The sequence below is a fragment of the Columba livia genome, chromosome 17 (genome assembly GCF_036013475.1).
Source record: "Columba livia isolate bColLiv1 breed racing homer chromosome 17, bColLiv1.pat.W.v2, whole genome shotgun sequence".
Taxonomy (NCBI): Eukaryota; Metazoa; Chordata; class Aves; order Columbiformes; family Columbidae; genus Columba; species Columba livia.
The window spans coordinates 7,088,718-7,109,613 of NC_088618.1; the positions used below are offsets into that span (position 1 = coordinate 7,088,718).

A 20,896-nucleotide genomic window follows, 5' to 3' on the forward strand; every position below is an offset into this window, starting at 1 on the left:
ATAAACAATTATCCCTGTTACCATGAGTCTCAGTGTTGCAAAATATTCAAGCATGAGAGCAACCTGGTTGAAGCCAATATACTTGATGAAAAGCCACTGAAATGAGAGAATTGATTTGGCCATTAGGTTAGTGGATCAGACCCCAGTAGTATTTGTTAATTTAATTGCTTGCTTAAATGCTTTGTTGAACCAAACTAATTGTGCAAGCATGTGTAGGGTGCAGGCGGGTTTAACTGGCACCACTGTTGACCTTAAGCCAAACTGTGTCTTACAATCAGAAATAAAATACTCAGAAAAAAACTTCCCAGTTAAATATCCAGTTAAACAAAATGATGTTGCTTATTTCTGAAAGACATAAGAGAAGTGAAGCTTAAGACTTCTTTATGACCGAAGACACAAACTGAATCAAGTCAGGAAGCACTCCAGGATGACTGTAATTAAAGACCATATACCAGATGGACCATTTCAAGTAATTTAATCTCTTATGACCTGCTGCCAGGGAGCAAGGACAACAAGCTTTCCTCAGAAGTTCTTTTAGATCTAGGCCACTACACACTAAAGCTTAATGTGTCTCATCCCGAAGTTGTTTTGCAAAATGCTGCTGTATCCCCAAACAGCCGAAACCTCCCACCTTCACTGGCCTCCAGCAAACATGTAATCAGGGTCCTGCCTCCAGCGCAGCACTCTGCACTTGCTTCCAAACAGACTGTTTGCTGAGCAGCACCTAAAGCAGTACATACCTTTGTGCTCCCACCGACTGCACCTCTGTAATTTCCACAGTGTTTACAAACGAGACAGCCTTCGGGCCTCCATAAGAAGGTGACCTAGGCATCCCTGTCGGGGACGACGGGACCTGGTGGCCTGGAGATTTGTAGGAGCCATTGCTCACCCTGCCCTGTAGTGCTTGATGGGACTGGACATTATTATTGGCTAAATCAGCTTGCAGAGAGGTTGTGGAAGTCCTTGGTGCTCTTGTCATTGCACTTGAGAGTGAAGACACTGAGGACTGCAGTACAGGGTTCCTTGTGCTAAAACTGGTAGCAGCCATCAGATTGTCTCTAGATCCATACCTCATTGCCATGCTGCGTGGATCTTCAGAGAGCGTGCTGACTTGCTGAAGGCTGTAAGAGCTAGGGGTGTCGTAGACACCTGAGTCTGCAAACACTGAATCGGGGTGTGAGTGGAGGAGCTTCTCCCTCTCCTCCATCTCTTTCCTCTCCTGGATGGATGCCATAATGGTTTTGGAAAGGTTATCATAGCGGACTGGGGAGGGGTCTCGCTGATGTGCAGCTGGACTCCCCAGGACTGGGCTGAAGCTCTGCGGTGGTTGGCGTTGCAGCTCGCTCCCCCGCAGGTGGCACATTTTGGCTGATAGATACGGGGAGTGGTACCCAACGGAGCTGACCGCAGAATGGGCGATGCACTTCCTCCCCGAGGGCGACATGGGGTTTAGCAAACTGTCATATGAAAGACTCCCATTTCTGTTTGACAGGGAGTTGGGAGAAAAGATGCTTTTGTAAGGGGTAGAAGCCGCCCCTTCAGATTTTATTGGATGAAGGGGCACTTTGTCTGTCCCTCTCCTGCCAGCAGATTTCAGGCTCAGGGATCGTGAATTGATGGCAAAGGAATCTATCTGGAGTGGGGAAGACTGATAGGTCTTGTGGAGGGAGCTCTTCCGGTAGCTGGGGATGTCCAAGCTGGGTTCGGACTGGTAATCAAGGCTCCTGCCATCCTCTTCTATCAGAGCCCCTTGACTATGTCCCTCCTGCATGGTGATCTAAAACAGAGGTGAACACGAGAAACAGAAGCCAGTGATATGTAAGTACAGGTTTGCTCTCCACGGTGAGTTCATGGGAAGAAAAGAGCTGGAGGCCTCTCAGACTCTCAGCCCAGTTATGGCACAGGTTTGTTGTAAGGAATCCCCTAACTCCTGTTCAGCATATGGATAAGCACCTCAGAAGCAATAAGTGCTAAATAATATTGACAGTAATAAATATGTCAACACACAGACACTGAAAACACAGAAGAGAGATTTTCTAAACTGAGACTTAGGTCTCAGTCAAAGTAAATCAGATTGCAATCTGATAATACTGCCCTTGGAAAAAAGCTCTCCAAGTTTTCTGCAAATAGCTCTCGAGTTGAGGGATGTCTGGTTTTGCATGCTGAGTCAGAAATTCTTTAAGCTGCATTTCAACACACTGGGGACTAGCACACTCTTATCCACTTTGCTCGGAGCTATGAATATTCAGTAATTCTGAATTTCTGGTCATAGGTCTTTTAAGCACCTAAGCTTAATTAAAGCAGAGAGGCTCCTGCCCATCATTTAGACAATAAAACGAAGCAATCTTCTCCTTTTTTTATTGCCTCTGTAGGAGAAAATGGCCACATCAGAGGAGGAAACAGGCCACATTTTATTTATGTGCATTGGAAACAGATATGACTTCACTCTCTTTCGCTCTATGCAAGACTGCTTACAGTTCTGTTCACATAAAATGCCATTCTGTGCTAAGCAAATAATTTTTGCTGTTTTTTTTTACAGATTTTGCCATACTGCACAATAAATTTGCTACATTGGTTCTGCAAAAAACCATTATCATCAGTTACATATTTAATCAGAAAGCTGTTCTTTATCTAACTTCTTTTAAAGGAGTATTATCTAAAAAAGCCTAACTGGCAAAAAATCTGTTTTATTCTAATTTTTTCTTCAGGGTCTTTTTCTTTGAGCTAGAAGATAGGAAAATATGCAAACCAGCTCACTGTCTTCTAGAGCATGGTTCTAAATTTGGCCTTCTCTGGAAAAAAGAGACCAAGTGACAGCCTGTAAAGGAGGAGGAGAAAGCAATGATGTAGCCTATAAGTATATTTGTGCTATGTATCCTTGTGCCCCAACCCCTCTTTCATAACAGTTTTCACTGCTTAAAAGCAGAATTACATTGATGGGTTGAAGAACAGATACAGAAGAGAACACACTCTTGTTCCTATGTTCCCTTTCATAAGTTGTTTCTTCATTCTCTAGACAGATCCAGAGAACAAGATTTACAATGACTGCAGGAAGGCTCAAACCCAAACTTGGTGGTAGCTGGAATTCTACCATCTATTACCATCTGTGTTTTCAAAATGAAAAGGATACTAGAAAAGTTTCCTTTACCATTTAAGGAACATTCTGTCTTATTCTAGTGTTGCTGCAGTCAATTATATATCTCTACCATTTTTCCTTTCCTTACTTATATCATCCCTTTCTTGTTATTGTAGATGTGACATTGGAGGAGCTGATGGAATTAATTGTACGAAAACTGCATTGTGTGTGGCGTGTGTGTTTTAAGGGTATCTCCACTGGTATGTGAAGATTTGGATACGTATTGTAAATATACAAGTTAAACCAGTAATTTTCAAACTGCTGTTCCCAGGTGTGGGGGGCCAAGGAGTATTTGCAGCAAATCCATGAGAAATACAAGCCTATTAGCAGTGGGCTTAGATGGGCACTTCGCTTCCAAAGGAAACAGTGTAAACTATTTAAAAACTCCTAAGCAAAAGAGAAAACAGTCAAACTTCCAGAGCAAGTCTCTCTAATTATTTGGACCTCAGTTTTCCTGATAGGAGGAAATGATGCCAAGTGTTAAGAAGGTTTGTTTTTTTTTCCATTATATAACCCAAATTCACTGAGAAAGTGCTAAGGAAGGTCACACACAAGGAATCTGCCATTAATTTTAACTAAAATATCTCTTGGGATGCTTTGAAAGTTGTTTCTGTTTTGCAAGCTGATGTGTTAAGGAATCACTGAGAACGTCATCTGTTGGTTAAAGGGTCTGATCCAGAAAAGCGCTAAGCACATCCAGCTCCCTCTGAGGTGAATGGGAGTTGGCACCTGCGTCAGGAGAAGCCGATGGGAGGTGACACTTCTCGGCACCTCAGGATCAGGCCGAGACACAGAAAAGCAGCAGCGCATGCCTGTCAGCAGGACAGACCTGCCAAGCTCAACAGAGGAAAGCTGCGAAAGCAGACATGTTTTCATAAGGAGCAGAGTGAAAATATACACTATGGCACAACAATGCCAAGTGTTGTTATTTACTTCTACACTCTGACATTCACTAGAGCCCGGCGGTGAATTTATCCCCAGCTCCATGTTGTCTGGTGTTATCTGGGAACAGATTCTCCCAGGCTCACTCACCTGCTCAGCTGTAGCATGGTAGTGGACTTTGGGATTGTTGCTGAAAGCTGGTCGATACTTGTACATGGCAGGTGTAGGAGGGCTGATCAGTTTGGGAGAAAGGCCACCTTCTGTAAAAGATTTAAAAAGGACTTTCTATTAAAATGTGTGGACGGAATGTTATCATCCCTAATTCCGCGCTATATACGGTCCTCTGCAAACAGATTGGTTCTGCAAAGAACAAAACTTGCAGTCCTTTTGTGCAGAATTCCACCAAAATCAATGAAGCCCCTGTGGAAATAAAAGCACACTGCTGCCAGATAAGCAATCTAAAGAGACATAGAAACAAGGTATCGTATATTAAGTGGGGTAACATAATTTGGTGTGAAGTAATTTTGCCATAATTTGAAATATTTAATATTTGGGTTGAATTCAGCTACTAGTTTTGTTGGGGGGAGGAAGAGGTTTTTTAGTTGTATCAAAGCTATAGTCTCACAGTTTTCTAAATGAAATAATTCAGTTTGTAATGTCTAAGCATTTAATGCTAATATTTCTGATTCCTCAGTTCAAAATGATATTTTAATTTAAAAATTGATCAAAACTTTAAGAAGGGGCTTAAAAGGGTTTAAAAACTCTGTGAAACTGAAATTAAATATCCAACCTAGGCTTGCATGAACACCTTCAAGCCAACTTTTTTCTCCCTTTCCTGCTGTTTATTCCTCTAGTTCAGAGCTCTTGTAAATACAAAAACGATTCACCTGGATCCCTTAACTTTTTTGAAAGAATACTAGAAGACTTTTAAAAAGGCCGAAATATTTTCTTATTAACAAAAATAAAACACTGATGATGCAACTATACCTTCACTGGTGCCCAGCTGCCCTTTTAGCTCAGAGTACTTGCTTGGATCTCCTTTGGGTGGCAGAGGTGGTTGCACATCCATACCTTTATCCTCCAGACCTTCCAGGCTAATTTTAGACTGCAAATGACCAAAGAATCAATCATTACCCACAACTTGGTTAAGTCACAGCATCTGTCAGTGCTGGCTGTACCACAGAACAGGTATACCTATAATGGCAAACCTGATTTAGCATCCACTGCAGACAAGGATTGTCATGTGTAAAATTAGCACTGTCGTAACAAGCCAGTATAATTTTAAAGGCACTATCCTATTCTGCTGGCTATGCTAAATAACATTATCATCATACTAGCTAATATGTGGCAGAAGGCAATGGTGTTTTCTAGCATTTTCTGTCAACTTTCCAGTCAGCTCTCAGCGAGTAACTCTGCAAAGAGTGTAACAAATAACTATGCACAAAAATCTTTCAAGGTGGCTTCTTCTGAATCCACTGCTTTTTATAGGACTAAAAAAAAGTCCTTCTCTCTATTTTGTGGCAGTAGAAACTGAAAAAACAGGAGAGAAGAGAATTCAGCTTCTGAGCTGAGCGTTCAATGTTCCTCTCACTGCAGTCTGGGAGCTCAAAACCTTCTTTGAAGTAAAACGGCTGACCTGGTGGTACAAGGGTTCCTGCGATGTGTTAGGTGAGTTAAAATTAATTTGAACACCAAGAGGTGGCAATTCTTGGGACAGAAAGTAACTATTGCAAAGAACAACCACCTCTTCCAAAAGACACCCAGAGGCATTCTATAACAGCGCTGCAGAAGGGCTGTTACTGGATCAAGAGCTGCTGTTACTGAACCCGGGTTATTTTCAGAGGATGAAGTATATGGTAAGGACTCAACCCCTGTAATTTTCTCCAAAAAGTGCATCATCTCAGAGAAATTTTCAATGTCAAACTAATTCCCACGCTTGATAAAGCTTAACCCATGTTCTTCAGAAGCAGCGCTTGAAGGCTGCCTTACCTTGCTCCGGTTGAGGTTGGCTTGGATTCCGTTGTCACTGATCTTCACTGTGATCTGTCGCTCAGACAAATCAGGTCTGAGGAAAGGAGGCTTCACACTCACCGCTTGCTTTTTCTTGGGCTCAACTATGTACCTGGTTTAACGGTCATAATGAAAATAAGCAATAACCTAAGAACAAGGCATAGAGACAAGAAAATCTTCCTGCTTCCAGGGTATGATTTAAGAATGTGTCAGAATCTAGGTGAGCAAACTCCATTTATTTCAATGGGTGTAATAATTAAAAGGCAATAAAAATATCAATGTTTTTTGTAGTGAGTAAAAGGAGATGATGCATGAAAAACATAAGCAATTTTTGAAGCACTGACAGACAAGAGCACAGCTCACATGAAGAGAGAAGAGAGGCCTACCACCAGCAGGAGCGATTTACTAGGTCTGACCTAGTGAACATGAAACAGCTTCCCTGTGGTGGAAGACGGTGACAAGGGGAATAAAGAACCAGCACATTGGGAGTTAACACAGAGAAGATGCGTTGTCAGTTCTAGCTCACAACACAGCCACTGGTTTCTGCAGCTTGTTTAGAGTGTTCAAATAAATGGAGGTAAAAGAAACAGACAGGTCTACGGGAAGCAACAAATCTAAAGGAAGTAGTTGAGTTTAGATACCTAACTTCTTTCCAGTGGACTAGAATTCTCTCTGCAATTGGGCAGCGGCTATACAATGCATAAATATCAACGCACGCACAAGCTTTCTCTGTTTCACCTGGCAAATAGGACACTCTAGGAGTGATGGCTCAGTGACTTTCAATATACAGGACAATTTCAACAAGTCTTCACAAAAGACAAACATTCTGCTTGCTAAGAGTCATAAAATAGCCATGATGATTCTAGATTCTACTCATACCCCTCTCGTAACAGGAGTGTTTCCCAACTTCTAATATCTGGTTCTCTTAAAGTATCTTGACCTGATTTTCAAGTTTTTACAATCAACTATACCAGTGCAATACATGTAACAGACTTTTAGGACGTATTTGCTGCATAGTGAAGGAAAAGAAGAAGGCAGATGATAATATCAGGGGCTGGAATTGCTCAACACTCTGAAAAGGCTCAAATAAGTCTTCTTGTAGTACCATCATTAACATGGTTGCAGGCTGGACAGCTCAGCACCCAGGATATTTATACTCCATCTGATCTATTGCATTAAACCCCTGATTTCAAAATGTGAAACGATAAATCCATTTTCCCCAAAATAGAAAGCCATAAATAAAATTGCAAGTTCCATGATGTAGACCTCATTGAAAATCTGTTTTATGATAATGGAAGTGCCAGTGAGATTGAAAACCACAGCAGTCTTAAATTAGATTTAAGTCTTAAGGAGAAAGGCTGATTTTAGATTCTTTCCTTTTCTCCAGCAGATTAGAACACCTGGCCATTAACTGTACAGTGCAAAAAGTCATGTTGGGAATATGGTAACATACTGAAACTCACCTTGTTCCTGAAATCCACTGGATGAACAAGTTAGTGAAGATGAGGATATAAATCTTGATCTAATTTGACATCCTCATTCCAAATAAACATTTCTGGGATTAAGGTTTTGCTTTACTTCTCTGTCATTTCACCAACGGTCTTTCACTCGTGATACCAGCCTAGCACCTTTTCTTCCTCTGTCCCAACAACTACTGTACCTTCCTCATTCTGAGTTGACAACATTTCTCTTACCTGGGAGCCAAGGGGCTGCAGAGCACATGTTCCACATTTCCACAGCATCCTCGGGTAAAAGGATTCACTCCCCCACGGAATTTACCTGTCACCTGGAAACATATTCAGGACGGTGCTCAAACCTCTGGTTATATAAAAGTCATCATCCAACTCTCAAAAAGCCAAGAAAAAGCATGTCTTGCTCTGACCCTACTGTCCTTCCCAAACAGATCATTTTTCTTTGAATGCTGCATGTCCTCTCTCCTGCTCTAACGCACCACCGGCATCAGCTGCTTCTGGCTGGGAGGCAGGCTGACTAGAGATCCTGTCCCAAAAAGGCAGTGAGCTCAATGTGATCATGCGTCCAAGTGGCCAGGTTCACCTCTCTATGCTGCTCCTGCATCAGATTCGTGCCCGTTGTCAGCCAGACATCCCGGTTGGTCCCCTTTGCTCCCCTGTCACTTCACTCCTCTGCCTTGGCAAGTCCCCTCCAAACAAACAGGAATGCCAGTTCAACATTCAGAACGCTGGATTGGAGCAATGTCTCCTCTCTATCAGCATCCCATCCCAGTACGAACCACTGCCTTCTGCGGGAGGGCGCCAGGAACGCCCTGGTGATTATGATGTTTGCTTGGAAATAAGCTAGTTTAATAAAAGCCAAGCCTCATTAGACTGGCGGGATCCATTCAAAGCTTCATAAGCATTATAAAGGGTTTGTACTCTACAGGCAGATACTTGAAAGTAACCATATGGGGATAAATACCAATAAAGCCAGGGAGATTAATAGTGGTTGCCATTAAAAACATCACTGTTGCTGTTTGCAAGTAATGCATTTTAATAAACTCATAGTTCTGATCTAGCAACAAGTTTACAGAGTACCAGAAATACTTTTAATTACTTGCACATAAAATAACGACGATTAAATGATTTTGCAATATATTATGCTGGCCTCTTTGATGTGACATAAAACTCTTAAAAGGCCAAGAGAGAAATGTTGGAAGTTCTGAGTGTTGGAAGAGTAATCTGATGACTAAAACATGGCTTGCGACATCTGCGTTCAATCCTGGACTTAAACCGACTTGTGCCAGATGCTGGCAAAGCACTTCATATCTCTGTGCCCATTTTCTCAAACACAACATGAAAATAAAATATCTCTAACTCACAGATTACAGTACTAATTATACCAGTTTGGTTTCTAAAGTGGTTTGAAGTCCTCTGATAGAAAGCAGTCTCCAAAGGAAGGATATTTATTTACTCTATTCAGAAACTAAAAATACCGGGATATGAGCAGATGTTGGGTTATGGGTTATTTTGATTCCATCAAAGACTTTCAGAGGCATTCAGAAGGCTCACAAACGTCTAAACTCAGCCACTACGCACTCCTAAATCACAATCTGCCGACTATTAATGCTCAAAGCCTACAAACTCCAGAATGAACAAATACCAAAAAATTACAGTAAACCACCAAAAATGTATGTAGCGCTGGCCTATAAAATGTACTGGGAAAAGAGGATGTGTAGCTGAGCATATTGTAACTGGGAAGCTGACAGCAGATAACTAACAGTTTGAGAAAAGTGAATCAGTACTGAGACTGCAGGAGAACAGTTTATGTTTTAATACAGTGGCCAAGCCAGGAACAGATCCCGTATCCACCGCTCCTGGCTTGGTGCTCTAATTACTTAGATGTGCTTCCTTTGAAAGAGACCTGAAGGCCTGGAACATGCATCCTCCAGCTACAGCCAGGCAGTGTGTATGACTAAACACAAGTTAAGACTAGATTATATTTAATTTTCAGAAAATGGTATGGGAAGATGAACAAATCTCAAGTGGTTTGGTAGCTCAAGAAACCAAACCAAGCAAGGATGCATTTTCCAATAGTTATTTCAATCAAGTTAAATGCAAAATCCTCAACCTATCTCAATGTTACTGCAGCCACAAGCACAATAAGTTAGATTTTACTCTTTTTTTTAAATTTATTTTTTTCCTTCCTCCTCTGCCTAAAATTATCATGGGCAGTTTTCATCACTGCACAGAGATAAGCCATGGGCTGAGACCAAAACGCCTTGGGTTTCATGCTACTATTGTAAGCACTATCAAACCTAATACTTGGCCAAAATCAATTCTAAAATTAAGAGCAGCTGGTTCAAAGCAGAGCAAAGAAAAGCATTCAAAGATCTACAGCTATGGTAAGCCTGCTTTGTTCAGAGACCATGTCAGGCAACAATTCAGGATGACTTCAGATTCTTTGCTTATGTAAAACTCCCACACTATTCTGGATAAAAGGTTTGATTGTCTCTTGTGAGATAGGAGACAATCTCATCCCAGTTTACAAAGGCCTGGCCTCAGACAGTCCAGTCTGCACAGCAGCCTTAACAAGAGGCATAAGCATGAAGCTGTCAGCCTGCAGAACAGCCAGAACAGCACACTCATCAGCCTGGGCTAGAGATGGCCCATAGATGCAAGTGCAGTAAAAATGCAGTAAAAATTCTTTTTTCAAAGAGAAAAGGTGAAAAAGAAGTGTGAAGTGGAAAAAAAAGTTTAAAAATACCAGCTGTGTGAAGGGTGCTTTGAAGCTGGAGCTGTGAAATGGTAAAGCATTAGAATACACACAATTAATTAGCTCCCTCTTATGAATTGCAGGGCATGCTATCAATCCACATCAAGATCTTATATCATGCTATTGATATGCACATGCATACAGGTCTGGATCATACATGCATACATAGGGGCTGTGGATTATATACATTTGTGTTACTGCGGGGGAACTGAAGTTTTACATGCTTTTTGGCACAAGATGTCATGTTGGCACTTGTTTGAAGAAGCAAAACAAGTAGGTCCGATAGCCTCTGTGTGAGCTGTGCACATACACATGAAAACAAGAGCGAGACAAAGGAAGCCAGACAAAGAGCCAGCTCAGACCTTGTTATGCACAGTGTGGGTTAGCTGGGGGAGTTCAAAATATCAAGAGACAGGGTGAAAGCATGATTTAATCTTTTCCTTTCTTTCTTTCATTCAATCTCATGATTTGTTCAGTCTGACTCATAAAGTTTGAACTTCTGGGGTTGACGGTACTCACCACATAAAACCTATTTCAAGGCTATGCGTAGATTTTAAGTGGTAAATAAGCCTGGGGTGATCCTTTGTGGTTAGGAGAAGGGGAAAATCTTTGCTTGTAGTGCACTCCAGAAAGAATCCGAAGATGAAAAACTAGGCAATCTTCCTAGATCTTCACAAAAGCTCCGCTAAGATGTGCTTCATCTTTTATTTGCCCAAGCTGATTTGCTGACTTTCCTTCCCAACTCAACATTTTAGCCACAAACACAGAGAAAGGATCGTTTCTTACCTGTTCATTTGTTGTGCGCCCTCGGGCCACTAGCACAATATGGAAGCCAGTGAGACCAATGACTGGAATAAAGAATAACCCAGCCACGCACATGACAGCCATTCTGTATCCAGGAGTTAAAGAAACTGGCATGAGTGAAGGGAAAAAGAGGCTAGGAAGGAGACATGCTATCTAAATTTTATCTCAAAGTTAAATCCATCTGCTCCTAGCCTGGGTCCTTATCCTTGAGATGGGGAAAAACGTGATCTCATTGATTCTGGCTCTAATCATGTTGCAAAGACTGTTCTGCACTGATCTGCTAACGGGGGTAGCAGCCCTCAGAGCCAGGGGTTCGTGTTTTACACTAGCATGCAGGGGGGCTGCTTCCAGGGCAAACTCTGCTTTAAAATGCAGTAACAGAGTTTTAAATAAAGTAAATAGCATCCAGCAGTTTAGAGTCACACCGAATTGGAAGTAAAATTTGGTGAGGCAGCATATCCTTCTGCTGGGTTGTCATGGCAAAGAGATAGATAAAAGGCCAGCTATAGTTTTGGGGGTGATCAATTGTTACACAGGTAAGATGGGCACAGAGGAAAACCTACACTAAACATTTACAGGGAAGAGCAATGGGGGATCAGGAGAGGAGCAGATCTCCACCAGTTCCAGGAAGACACACCTGCAGATTCATTCTTGGACATTTTCCTCAAGGCCATCTTGTGTCTTGAAAGACCAAAAAGAAGGATACGTAATGGTGGTATGAGCTGCTCCCAGCTTCTCCATATGGTTTAATATGAAGATGAGTCCAAAGGTGAACACTCCAACCATGTGCGTACTTAAGGACAGCAAGAAGAGAAAAAAATAGCGGTAGTTCCTCCGTCCTATGCAATTGTTGACCCATGGGCAGTGATGGTCAAAATCCTTGTAAAGAAAGGGAGAGATAGGGAACAATATGCAAATGGTTAAAGGAAATACATTGCCTTAGAGATAAATCTGAACCATTGTCATGTAAAATTACATCAGGTTAGTTCTGCAGCTTTACAACGTGCTAGACTCTATAAGGCTCTTCTTAGGACCAAGTGTTTTCTGTATCTGTGGATGGAGAGGTACTTGAGTGTTTATAGGGTTCAAAGAGAGGATATAAAAAAAATGAAAGGCTATTTATCTACTAGCAGCAGCACTGATTTTTTATCACCCTTAGCATGAGGAGTCAATTACAATGAAGTTACCATCACCTAGAATGTTTTGAAGATGCAACACTGCTGCAAAATTCTCTGCCCCCATTTCTGTGTTCATACATCACTTAACGAATCCACTTTCAGCAACGGATATCATGAAAAATACTTTTCTGCCAAGCAGGTTCCCAAAGAAAAGCAACATCTAGATAAGACACAGGCAAAGTTCTGCACAAGCTCATTACTAGTTCTGAACCCCAACCTAACTATTTGTTTCAGTCAAAAGTTCAAAATACATCAAAAAGTCAAGTCCCTTTTAACAGGAGATTTAATAATGAGGGGAAGCCACAGACACCTTTCAAGTGCCTCTACACAGCAGCATGTAAATCTACTTGTCTACTTGCCCAATGTATTTACAAAAATTTACAAAATACAAGAAAAGGATTAGAGTTTCTCAAAGCACATCAGAAGATGACAGGGGCAACTTAATAAAGATCATTTCAGGCTATATCTGAAATGCTGACATAGCATATGTCTATTATGCAAATCTGGTTGTATGCAGCCCAAAATATCTATGGATTATGAAACTATATAAATACCCACTGCTAACACTTCAGTGAGGAAAACAAAAATCTGACTACTTTTGTCACAGATTCATTTTTGGGTCCCTCTGGTCACAGCGGGCTTTAGGTTTTAACTGATTTTATTTCTGTAAGTGTTGTTGGCTTTTGTTATTCATTCATTTTTAGGAAATTAACTCAAAAGTTTTGCATTTGGGAAAAGAATTTTTATTGCACTTTCTAGACTAAAAGTGAAATGATGTGAATTACAACCCTGAATGGGCTCCACACGGAAAAGCCAGCGGAGTCACTCCTGTTGCTGCCTCCAAGCTCTTCTGGAACAGACAGGTGAGTGGGAAATAAGCATCACAAGAATCAATAAAGCATGCTGCTTAAAACCGTGATTTATTGATTCAGAAGTCATTAATGCTTTTTGCCTATATTTCTCCACAGCAGTCATAACTTAATTATACAAGCAGAGCTTCTTACTTGCCCACCAGAATAGTAACGAACATTCAACTGATCTGACCATGAATAAAACTTCCGGAGAGCCAGGCAGAGTCACCTTGTGTTCTGCTATTTTATTTAGGTTACTTTTGGATTCTATCCCATTTTCATTTCTGCTGCAGAACTGGCTCCCATGGAGGCCTCATGGCAGCATGAAATTGTGGTGAGTTTTGAGCAATCTTTTCCCGAGGAAACTTCATTTGTTGAAAATGAATTTTCATGCTGAGCCACTGGGGAGGGCAGAAGAAAGAAATTCCATGGGACAACTGAGACTTTACCATCATCTAAACAATCCTCGGGATCTAGAATTACTGAAAACATTTTTATTTTAAAATTAGGAATACACAACTCAGGTTTTCTACAAAAAGATCCAGTTCTATTCAACAATTTACAGCAGTCTAAAGAAACTGTGTGACACAACTTAGGACTTTCTGTGGCTATGTCTCTCTACCCAGGGACCTTGGCAGCTCCTTACTTTCCATCTTCTCAAATCCCACATTCGTCTAAGCCCTTCCACAACAGGACAGCCTTGTCCTATTTACTGATAGTTACTAGGCATAGCACTGCTTCCAGATAATTATAACTTAGATATATATTGCCCTGAAGGAGAAAATGACTGACACCAGAAAAAGCCAGGCAGCCTTCCTCCCACATGTAACTGCTCTGCTTTCTTCGGGACCATTCCCTTGCTTACGGCAAAGAGGATTAGGACAAAAATGGTGTATACAACATTCCAGCTGACTCTGGTATTTTTTCCCTTTCTGATTAGTAATTAATTTCATTTTTAATGGCAGGGCTGAATATATTTTAGACATACTAAAGATTTCATCTTTCTATTGGAAAAAAAACCCAACACAACAAACAGATCTTGCAGCAGAGATGATCCTTAAGAAGCGGAAGTTTTATCTCAGCAATAAAAAATCCCCAATGGAAACACACTGGTGTGGATACAGCAGCCTGTACTTACAAGTTTGGGAAATGTTTTTAGCCCAAAAGCACATCTTACTATTTGGGGGTTATTTTTTAAAAATCTTGTGTGCCTTACCAAGACACTACAGCTATCAAGAAACATGCAAATCCCACAATGCAGACCGACCAACATCAGAAACATGAACAAGTTCATGCTCTCAGCTGGGGTGTTGAAACAATCATGGGATCCTTCCATTGACTGGAGAACCACTCGCTGGATTCCTAGTTTGGTTTTCCAAACGCTCACAGGCCATTCTAGCTTCTCTGCTTGTGCACTAATGTAGGTACCAGTTTGTTCCAAATTAAAGGTCACACATGACAAGCTATAATCATTCACTTTGATCTTCCCGCTCTCCAGAACTCTGCCTCTGCATCAACTCTTCCATTCATCCCTTTTTTACATTCACGATCCCTTAGCTACTTCAAAGAAGACATAGCCAGCATTATACATTTTATCACTGGCAACAAAGCTAGCATCAAACACAATTGCATAGGCAACATGCATGATAACTGAGGGCTATGTTTCAAATGGCACTAATTAGTAGGAGTCCATCAACAAGGCTACACCTGGGAACTTTCAAGAACTGCAATACTGAGGGAAGCACTCAGCTGCATGTTTCCAGTAGTACATGCAGCTCTATCACTGAGGCAAAGCCAATAGATCACGTAATCCACAGAACTGTTACCTCAACACAGTTGTCACAGACGCTGCAGTGAGAGCAGCGCGGAGGACGGTAGAAGTGGCAGGTTGCACACCATTTCATCCGTACTTGGATTCCTTTAATCTCCACATTCTTGTAGAGTGGAGCTCGGAAGTCGTCATCTTTATCTTCATCTTCATCTGCTGCTCAATACAAAACCAGGAGTTAGTAGAAATAACACAAGGAAAAGACAAAAGAGCTAATCCAGCCAGTGCCTTGGATACAGGTGCACTGCACAGGCTCTTGGGCTTGTCAGAGAAATAACGGAGTGGTGGAAGCGATGGACTGTCAGAACAGGTTGTCTGTGCTGCAGAACACTGCAGTGATCCGGGTCCGTTGTAACACTTCCCGTAGGAGCACCGTGCTTACTCACCAGCCCCTGGACAAAGGTCATAGCCAGCATTTACAACCAGGATGATCAAGATAAGCTGCACACTACAGTCAAAGAGGGGATGGAAATCACCCAAGCCCTTGTGAGAATTTCTGCTACATGCATTTGGGATTAATTCAGTGCTAGCCTACCAGCACAAAAAGTGAAAGAAATCATATCGACAGAGAGTAGAAGGTTGTACTGGCTCAAACCCCAAATCAACCCAGATGACCGTTAGCGACGATCTGTTCAGCACTCTGGCATCAGCTCACAGTCACCCAAAGGCCTGTTGCTCCAGGGAGTCTCATGCCACAGTGCGATACACCATTCTGAAGCCATTTGTGCGCCCACAATGAGCCCTTGCACCAGTATAACCTGTGCTCATCTCTTCAGAGCGTACCCAGAATGCTCTTGCTCTAGTAACAGTACAAACTGGGAAGATCTCACCTCTCTCAAAGGCAGCATGGTCTACTGGTCTGAGCACAGAGCCAGGAGTCAGGCTTTGAGCTAGTCATTTAGCCTCCTTTTGGCATTAGTAAGATGAGGGTGACAATATGGCAGTCATCTTATTAGGGACAACGTGGAGGGCAGAGGGTTTATCATCTCAGCTAAGTGCTGCTCTGGTTAAGACGTCATTTAAAAATAAATGTACGAAGTAAAAGCCAGTCTGTAACAGACAAACATATATTGGGAAGGAAAGGAAAAAATGAGAATGACATTCATGAAAGTTCATCTTTTATTCTAGATTCTTATGATCTTTGTTTGCTTTTGACAGAGAAAATCTGAGAAGTTCACATCTATTTAACGCCTGGTTAAACATTATAGTGCAGCTGGCATTGGTTGACTGGCTCCAAATTAGGTGGAATTTGATAATATTGTCCCAGTGGGGCATCAATCACTGTCATTTAGTTCTATATTAAATCTTCTCTAGATGTGTTATCACTACAAAAATGATCCCATTTCCACTGACTTCAGAGGGAGTTTCTCCCTTAGATGAGCTTGGGATCTGGCTCAGCTACAGTATCTACCTTGCAAGAGCATTTTCTGGATTAACGTCTGTGGAAGCAGACTGCTGTGCTGGCACCATTCTCTATAATTTTTCTTCATAAGTGATCAGTGGGATCCTTAGTGAGAGCTGGACTCTAAATCCATTAGGCACTTCCATAAATACAATCTGCAGGTTCTTCAATACTATTATAAACCAGCCCATGCTACATAATACATGTGAGCATGTGAAAACAGCACACTAGAATGGTCAAACTATTTAAGTTCTTGTAAAAAAAATGACTATGCAGATAAAAAGTCTGTACATTGTATATACACCTACATGCATATAGACACATTAGTCTTGCAGAACTGAAGCATACTTGAGGAGTTTGTATAGATTCACATCAAAAATACTGGAAGGCAGTTTGTAGTTGGTATCTATAACTGGCCAGCAACGAACATGGCCAGTCTCAACCCAAACTGTAAATCAGGTTTGTCAGGATAGCCCCAGTTTCAGTTACTTAATACTTTCTTTCCTTCTCATTCATTTTGGTGTATCACTGGCAACTCGCACAGGGCCCGTCCCGCTTCATACCACAAACATTCAGAGAGCTAGGAAATTAATAAATTATTAAAAAATGAGTAATGGATCTGGGAGTTTGATTCAGGTCCTCTTCAACAATATTAGAATGAGCTGGATTTACTTCCCTGCATAGACCAAGTTCTACCTGCCACAGAACCTGTGAGCTTATACAGTATAGCTAGAAATGTGTTTATTTCCAGCTTTCAGTGATCTGAGCAGAAGAATACATTGGTAGAAGAACGTATCATACTAAAGACATTCTCATACTCTGATTCAGTGACACAGGGCAGCCAAGTTTCATGTTTATATAACATATCACGATTTTTGGTGGCTTCCTCAAAGAAGTCATATGATTTCATCAGTCTCAGCTTTTGTATTGCTTATTTGTTGTTTTGGTTTATTGAAGTAAATTTGTAACTATCAGAAATGTGCTAAAAAGCTTGAAAATCAAGAAGATTAAACCTAATTCCAGTAACAGAAAGCAAATAGCTCTATTGTATATTCATTTTAAATCACTCCTACAACTCTTGAACTCCTTGCACCGGCAGCTCTGAGGGTGGCGTGGGGTGGCGACAGCTTTTTTCACTTGCACACTTGTGATCTGAAATATAATAACATCTGCTCCTCTTTCCTCCCAGCACTGGTATTTACAATCTTTTCTTCTCCTTATCAGTTTTCTTTCTTCACACATCCAAACTCCTACTCCATCACCTTCTTCCAGGATGACTTTCATCCCTTTTCTCGTTCTTTCCACACTCACATCACTCCCAGCCTCTTCCAGACTAAGCACATAAACAGCATAGAGATATAAGGCCAAGGCCACAAATGAAGAGAAAAAGACAGAAGAAAGGTGAGCTGTGGGAAACTTCTCCTCCTGCTTTGCTTCTGAGTCCCTTGTGTTAAGGGAGATGGAAAGCAAAGGAAGTTTTGAAGCTTCCATTTAATCTCCTTGTGCTTTTCTCCTTGAAAAGCCCAAAACAAAGAACTCGTTTGCAAGAGGAAGTTAGAGAAGTGAAGGTGTGAATTTATAACACAGTACTGATCCCTCTTAGGGCCTGGTGAGCACCTGGCTGCAGGCTCCGCTCTGAAGGAGCCACATTGCACAAAGATACCAGATTCCCAGACTGAGACTTTTTAAAGTGAACAACCTTATTCCTGCTCACCTCCTTCCACAGACAAAGAGCGTGGATGCCTTTGATAGCCTCACATCCAAAGCATGTTTAATCACTGCTGTCTCTGCTGAGATGGAGGAATTAAAAAGTCCAGCAAGCTTGGTAAAAGCTCGAAGTGCTAAAGCTCCTCTGAAATTCTCACTAGCAACTACGTGTAAGCACCTAAACACTGCATGACTTAATCTTGCACAAATGACTGAATCTGGCCTTTGCCTTAGTTTGCCTTTACACACAATTATTTCCCTAACTGGCATGCTGCCATGCTTAATCAGGGATTCAAAAGCTTCAGCTGCAAGGAATGGCAGACAGATGCTCATCATTAGACCCTGCTACCTGGGGAAAACTGGCACTTGCTATTCAGGGAAACCAGCAGGACAGGTACCTTGTTCTTGTCAGGTGGCAATTCAAAATAGATATTGAAGTCAGAGAATAGAGGGGAGAAAGCGCAGCTTGCAGAGAGCACAGACCCACTGCTTTAGCAAGACTGCCTAGAGCAGCCTCTGCTGCAAACGGCATGTGAATAATTATTGGAAGACAGATCAAATGAGGTGATAATTCTCTCATTAGGATGTGTTAAAAGAGATAGCTGCACTGTGGTTCTCATTACAAACGCTGAGGGATCTTTATCCTATTTAATCAGCTGTGAATCAGTACTAATTTAAGCAGGCATATCTTACTAAACGTATACATTTTTAGACACTCTGAGGCAAGCCTTAATCATTATCTTTTTTAGCGTTCAGTACTTTTGCGTTTGTTTTAAGGCTTTTTTGAAGGTCTGCTTTGATGAAGCTGTTTCAGAAAGTTTAGTCTCCCCCCTCCACCATGCTCTGCTACCTATTGTGAAGACAGTGACTTAAATCCAATGTGCCAGCGCGACACAGGGAATGGCACAATCACATCAGTCAGGAGAGCTGCTCACGGAGAACCGTTCTACACAACCCCATGCCCTCGACTGCCAGGCTGAGCAAGTGCAAGGAGAACTGACACCCAGCTCAGAAGCAAGACAGAGGGTATCCGGCATTTCACTACCATCCCACCTCTACTGCCAGCTGAGTATAATAAATAACTAAATAAAGTCTACAGGAAAGAGTACCAGAAGAAAGGGGACTAGTCAGCAAACTGTATTTGGGTACCTGACACCTCCTTTGGCTTGGGTTTTCTACCCCCCCACCAACAGTCCCATTCTCTGTTACCTCGTGGGAAAACTCCAGGGTCCATGAAAGTTGCCATGCTGAAGTTTGCCAGTACAAACAAGAACACGAGCCCATTGTACACTGGGATGGCTGGGGAGATGGCTTTTGTCAACCAGGGGCACCTGTGGAAAAGAAAAGTTATAGGTAAGAGTTCTTTTGGCTGTAACATGTAGTTTCTTCCCATCTACCATCATCACATAGAGAAGTAGTGTCATCCCCTTCCCACCAGCTATACAGCAAGGCTGAATTTGCAACTTTAGCCACAGAAATTTCCATAGAGCCATCTAAAGTACAGTGCAGACGCCCTTTGTAAAGCTGCTTTGTTCCATCGCACAGAAAGCACCAATTGTTCACATGGCTCATAGGGCTTTGAAACCCTATTGCCGTATTTGCAACCTCGCAATTTGCTTCTGTGTGTAAAACCTTGATCCCATTGTTGCATTTCTGTTTACCTTCCATATATCCTTGTTGCAATTGTTAATTTTCACTGGTGTAAAGCAGAACAGCATTCTTAAACCACTCATCTCCACAGCAGATACAAAGAGAAGCCCACTCACTTCTCACTGTGCTTCCCTGAGTGGTTTTCAACCCCAAGGAACACTCCGAACCAATGCTGCAAAACCTCTCCTTGGGGAAAAGTTTAGTCAGACCGAGCATGGGCTCTGCAGGTGTCAGCAGAGTGTAAGAACGCAAGAGCGAAAAGAAAGTGGATGGCATTTGCCACGTGAGCATTCTCAGAAACACTGGCAAGGCTTGCTGCCTACCCAGTAAATGTCAATGAGAGAAACTGAAGATAAAGGATAAAGGAAAAAATGTACGAGACTTTGGAAAGAGGATGGAAAATGCCTCTTAGTTACCGGAAAATGGTTCCAGCTGCAGAAAAGAACACCTCCCACCAGCAGAGGAGGGCAGGACCAGGGCAGAAAATACCATCTTACAGTCAACGTTACCCAATAAAAAGCAGTGTTTATTCACTCAGCCATTTACAACCTCTCTAAAGCTTATCTCTAAACACTAGACCAAACCTACTTCTGCATAAAGATGTTTGTTTGGTGTTAGAGGGTTGCTGAGGGGAAAAATCTGATCAGTCTCATGAATCTTGCAAATACAACAAAGGAAAAATGTGGGACAAAGAATCTCATTGAAAAAAGTAAGACCCCTGACTGAGCTCCTTATATTTCCACCTGCCTTGACAGCCAGGGACTCCTCCAAAGCTGCGAGGTATTCAGCAGCAATACCTTGCCACCATTAGCATAAATCATACATTGGCCCACACATTCTGGATTGTATTTTGCCTGAATTACATATACAGTTGAATGTGATTATCTGCCAGGCTGGAGCCTGCCGAAAGAAGGAAAAAACAACATCAAACAACCCGCCTTCTCCCAAATCTAATTTGCACTGGTTTTGCTACCAACATGCTGTTTCGAACAGCTGAGAATGGTGTTATTGACCTTGAAGAGATACTGTTAAACCTGTTCTTGTGGCCAGTATTAGAAGGGCACCACATTTTCTCCTCCCATTTCTTTGTGAGTAGGCAGAAAACATTGGTTTGTGCTCCCCTCCTTTTCACAGCCAGGCTTCTAAAACAGCTCCGCTGCAAACTGCTTTTAAAAGGACCTTTCCTTGTGTGTGCTTCAATCAGCCCAGCCTGCAGCG

At 41.9% G+C, this 20,896-nt stretch overlaps 1 protein-coding gene across 7 annotated transcripts in view; it reads right to left on the reverse strand.

Moving 5' to 3' along the window:
• ZDHHC8 (zinc finger DHHC-type palmitoyltransferase 8) overlaps nucleotides 1–20,896 on the reverse strand; it is a 100,834-nt gene that overhangs the window by 4,906 nt on the left and 75,032 nt on the right. For 6 of the 7 annotated variants that reach the window (XM_065033047.1, XM_065033048.1, XM_065033050.1 and 3 more), the window contains 9 exons: nucleotides 19,238–19,359; nucleotides 14,918–15,075; nucleotides 11,769–11,941; nucleotides 11,045–11,147; nucleotides 7,723–7,814; nucleotides 6,008–6,140; nucleotides 5,006–5,123; nucleotides 4,169–4,278; nucleotides 741–1,777 (listed from right to left, as the gene is read on the reverse strand). In XM_065033047.1, the coding sequence (XP_064889119.1) occupies nucleotides 741–1,777; nucleotides 4,169–4,278; nucleotides 5,006–5,123; nucleotides 6,008–6,140; nucleotides 7,723–7,814; nucleotides 11,045–11,147; nucleotides 11,769–11,941; nucleotides 14,918–15,075; nucleotides 19,238–19,359 (2,046 nt within the window). The remainder of the gene's footprint in view (nucleotides 1–740; nucleotides 1,778–4,168; nucleotides 4,279–5,005; nucleotides 5,124–6,007; nucleotides 6,141–7,722; nucleotides 7,815–11,044; nucleotides 11,148–11,768; nucleotides 11,942–14,917; nucleotides 15,076–19,237; nucleotides 19,360–20,896) is intronic. The other variant, XM_065033052.1, reaches the window with a different exon arrangement.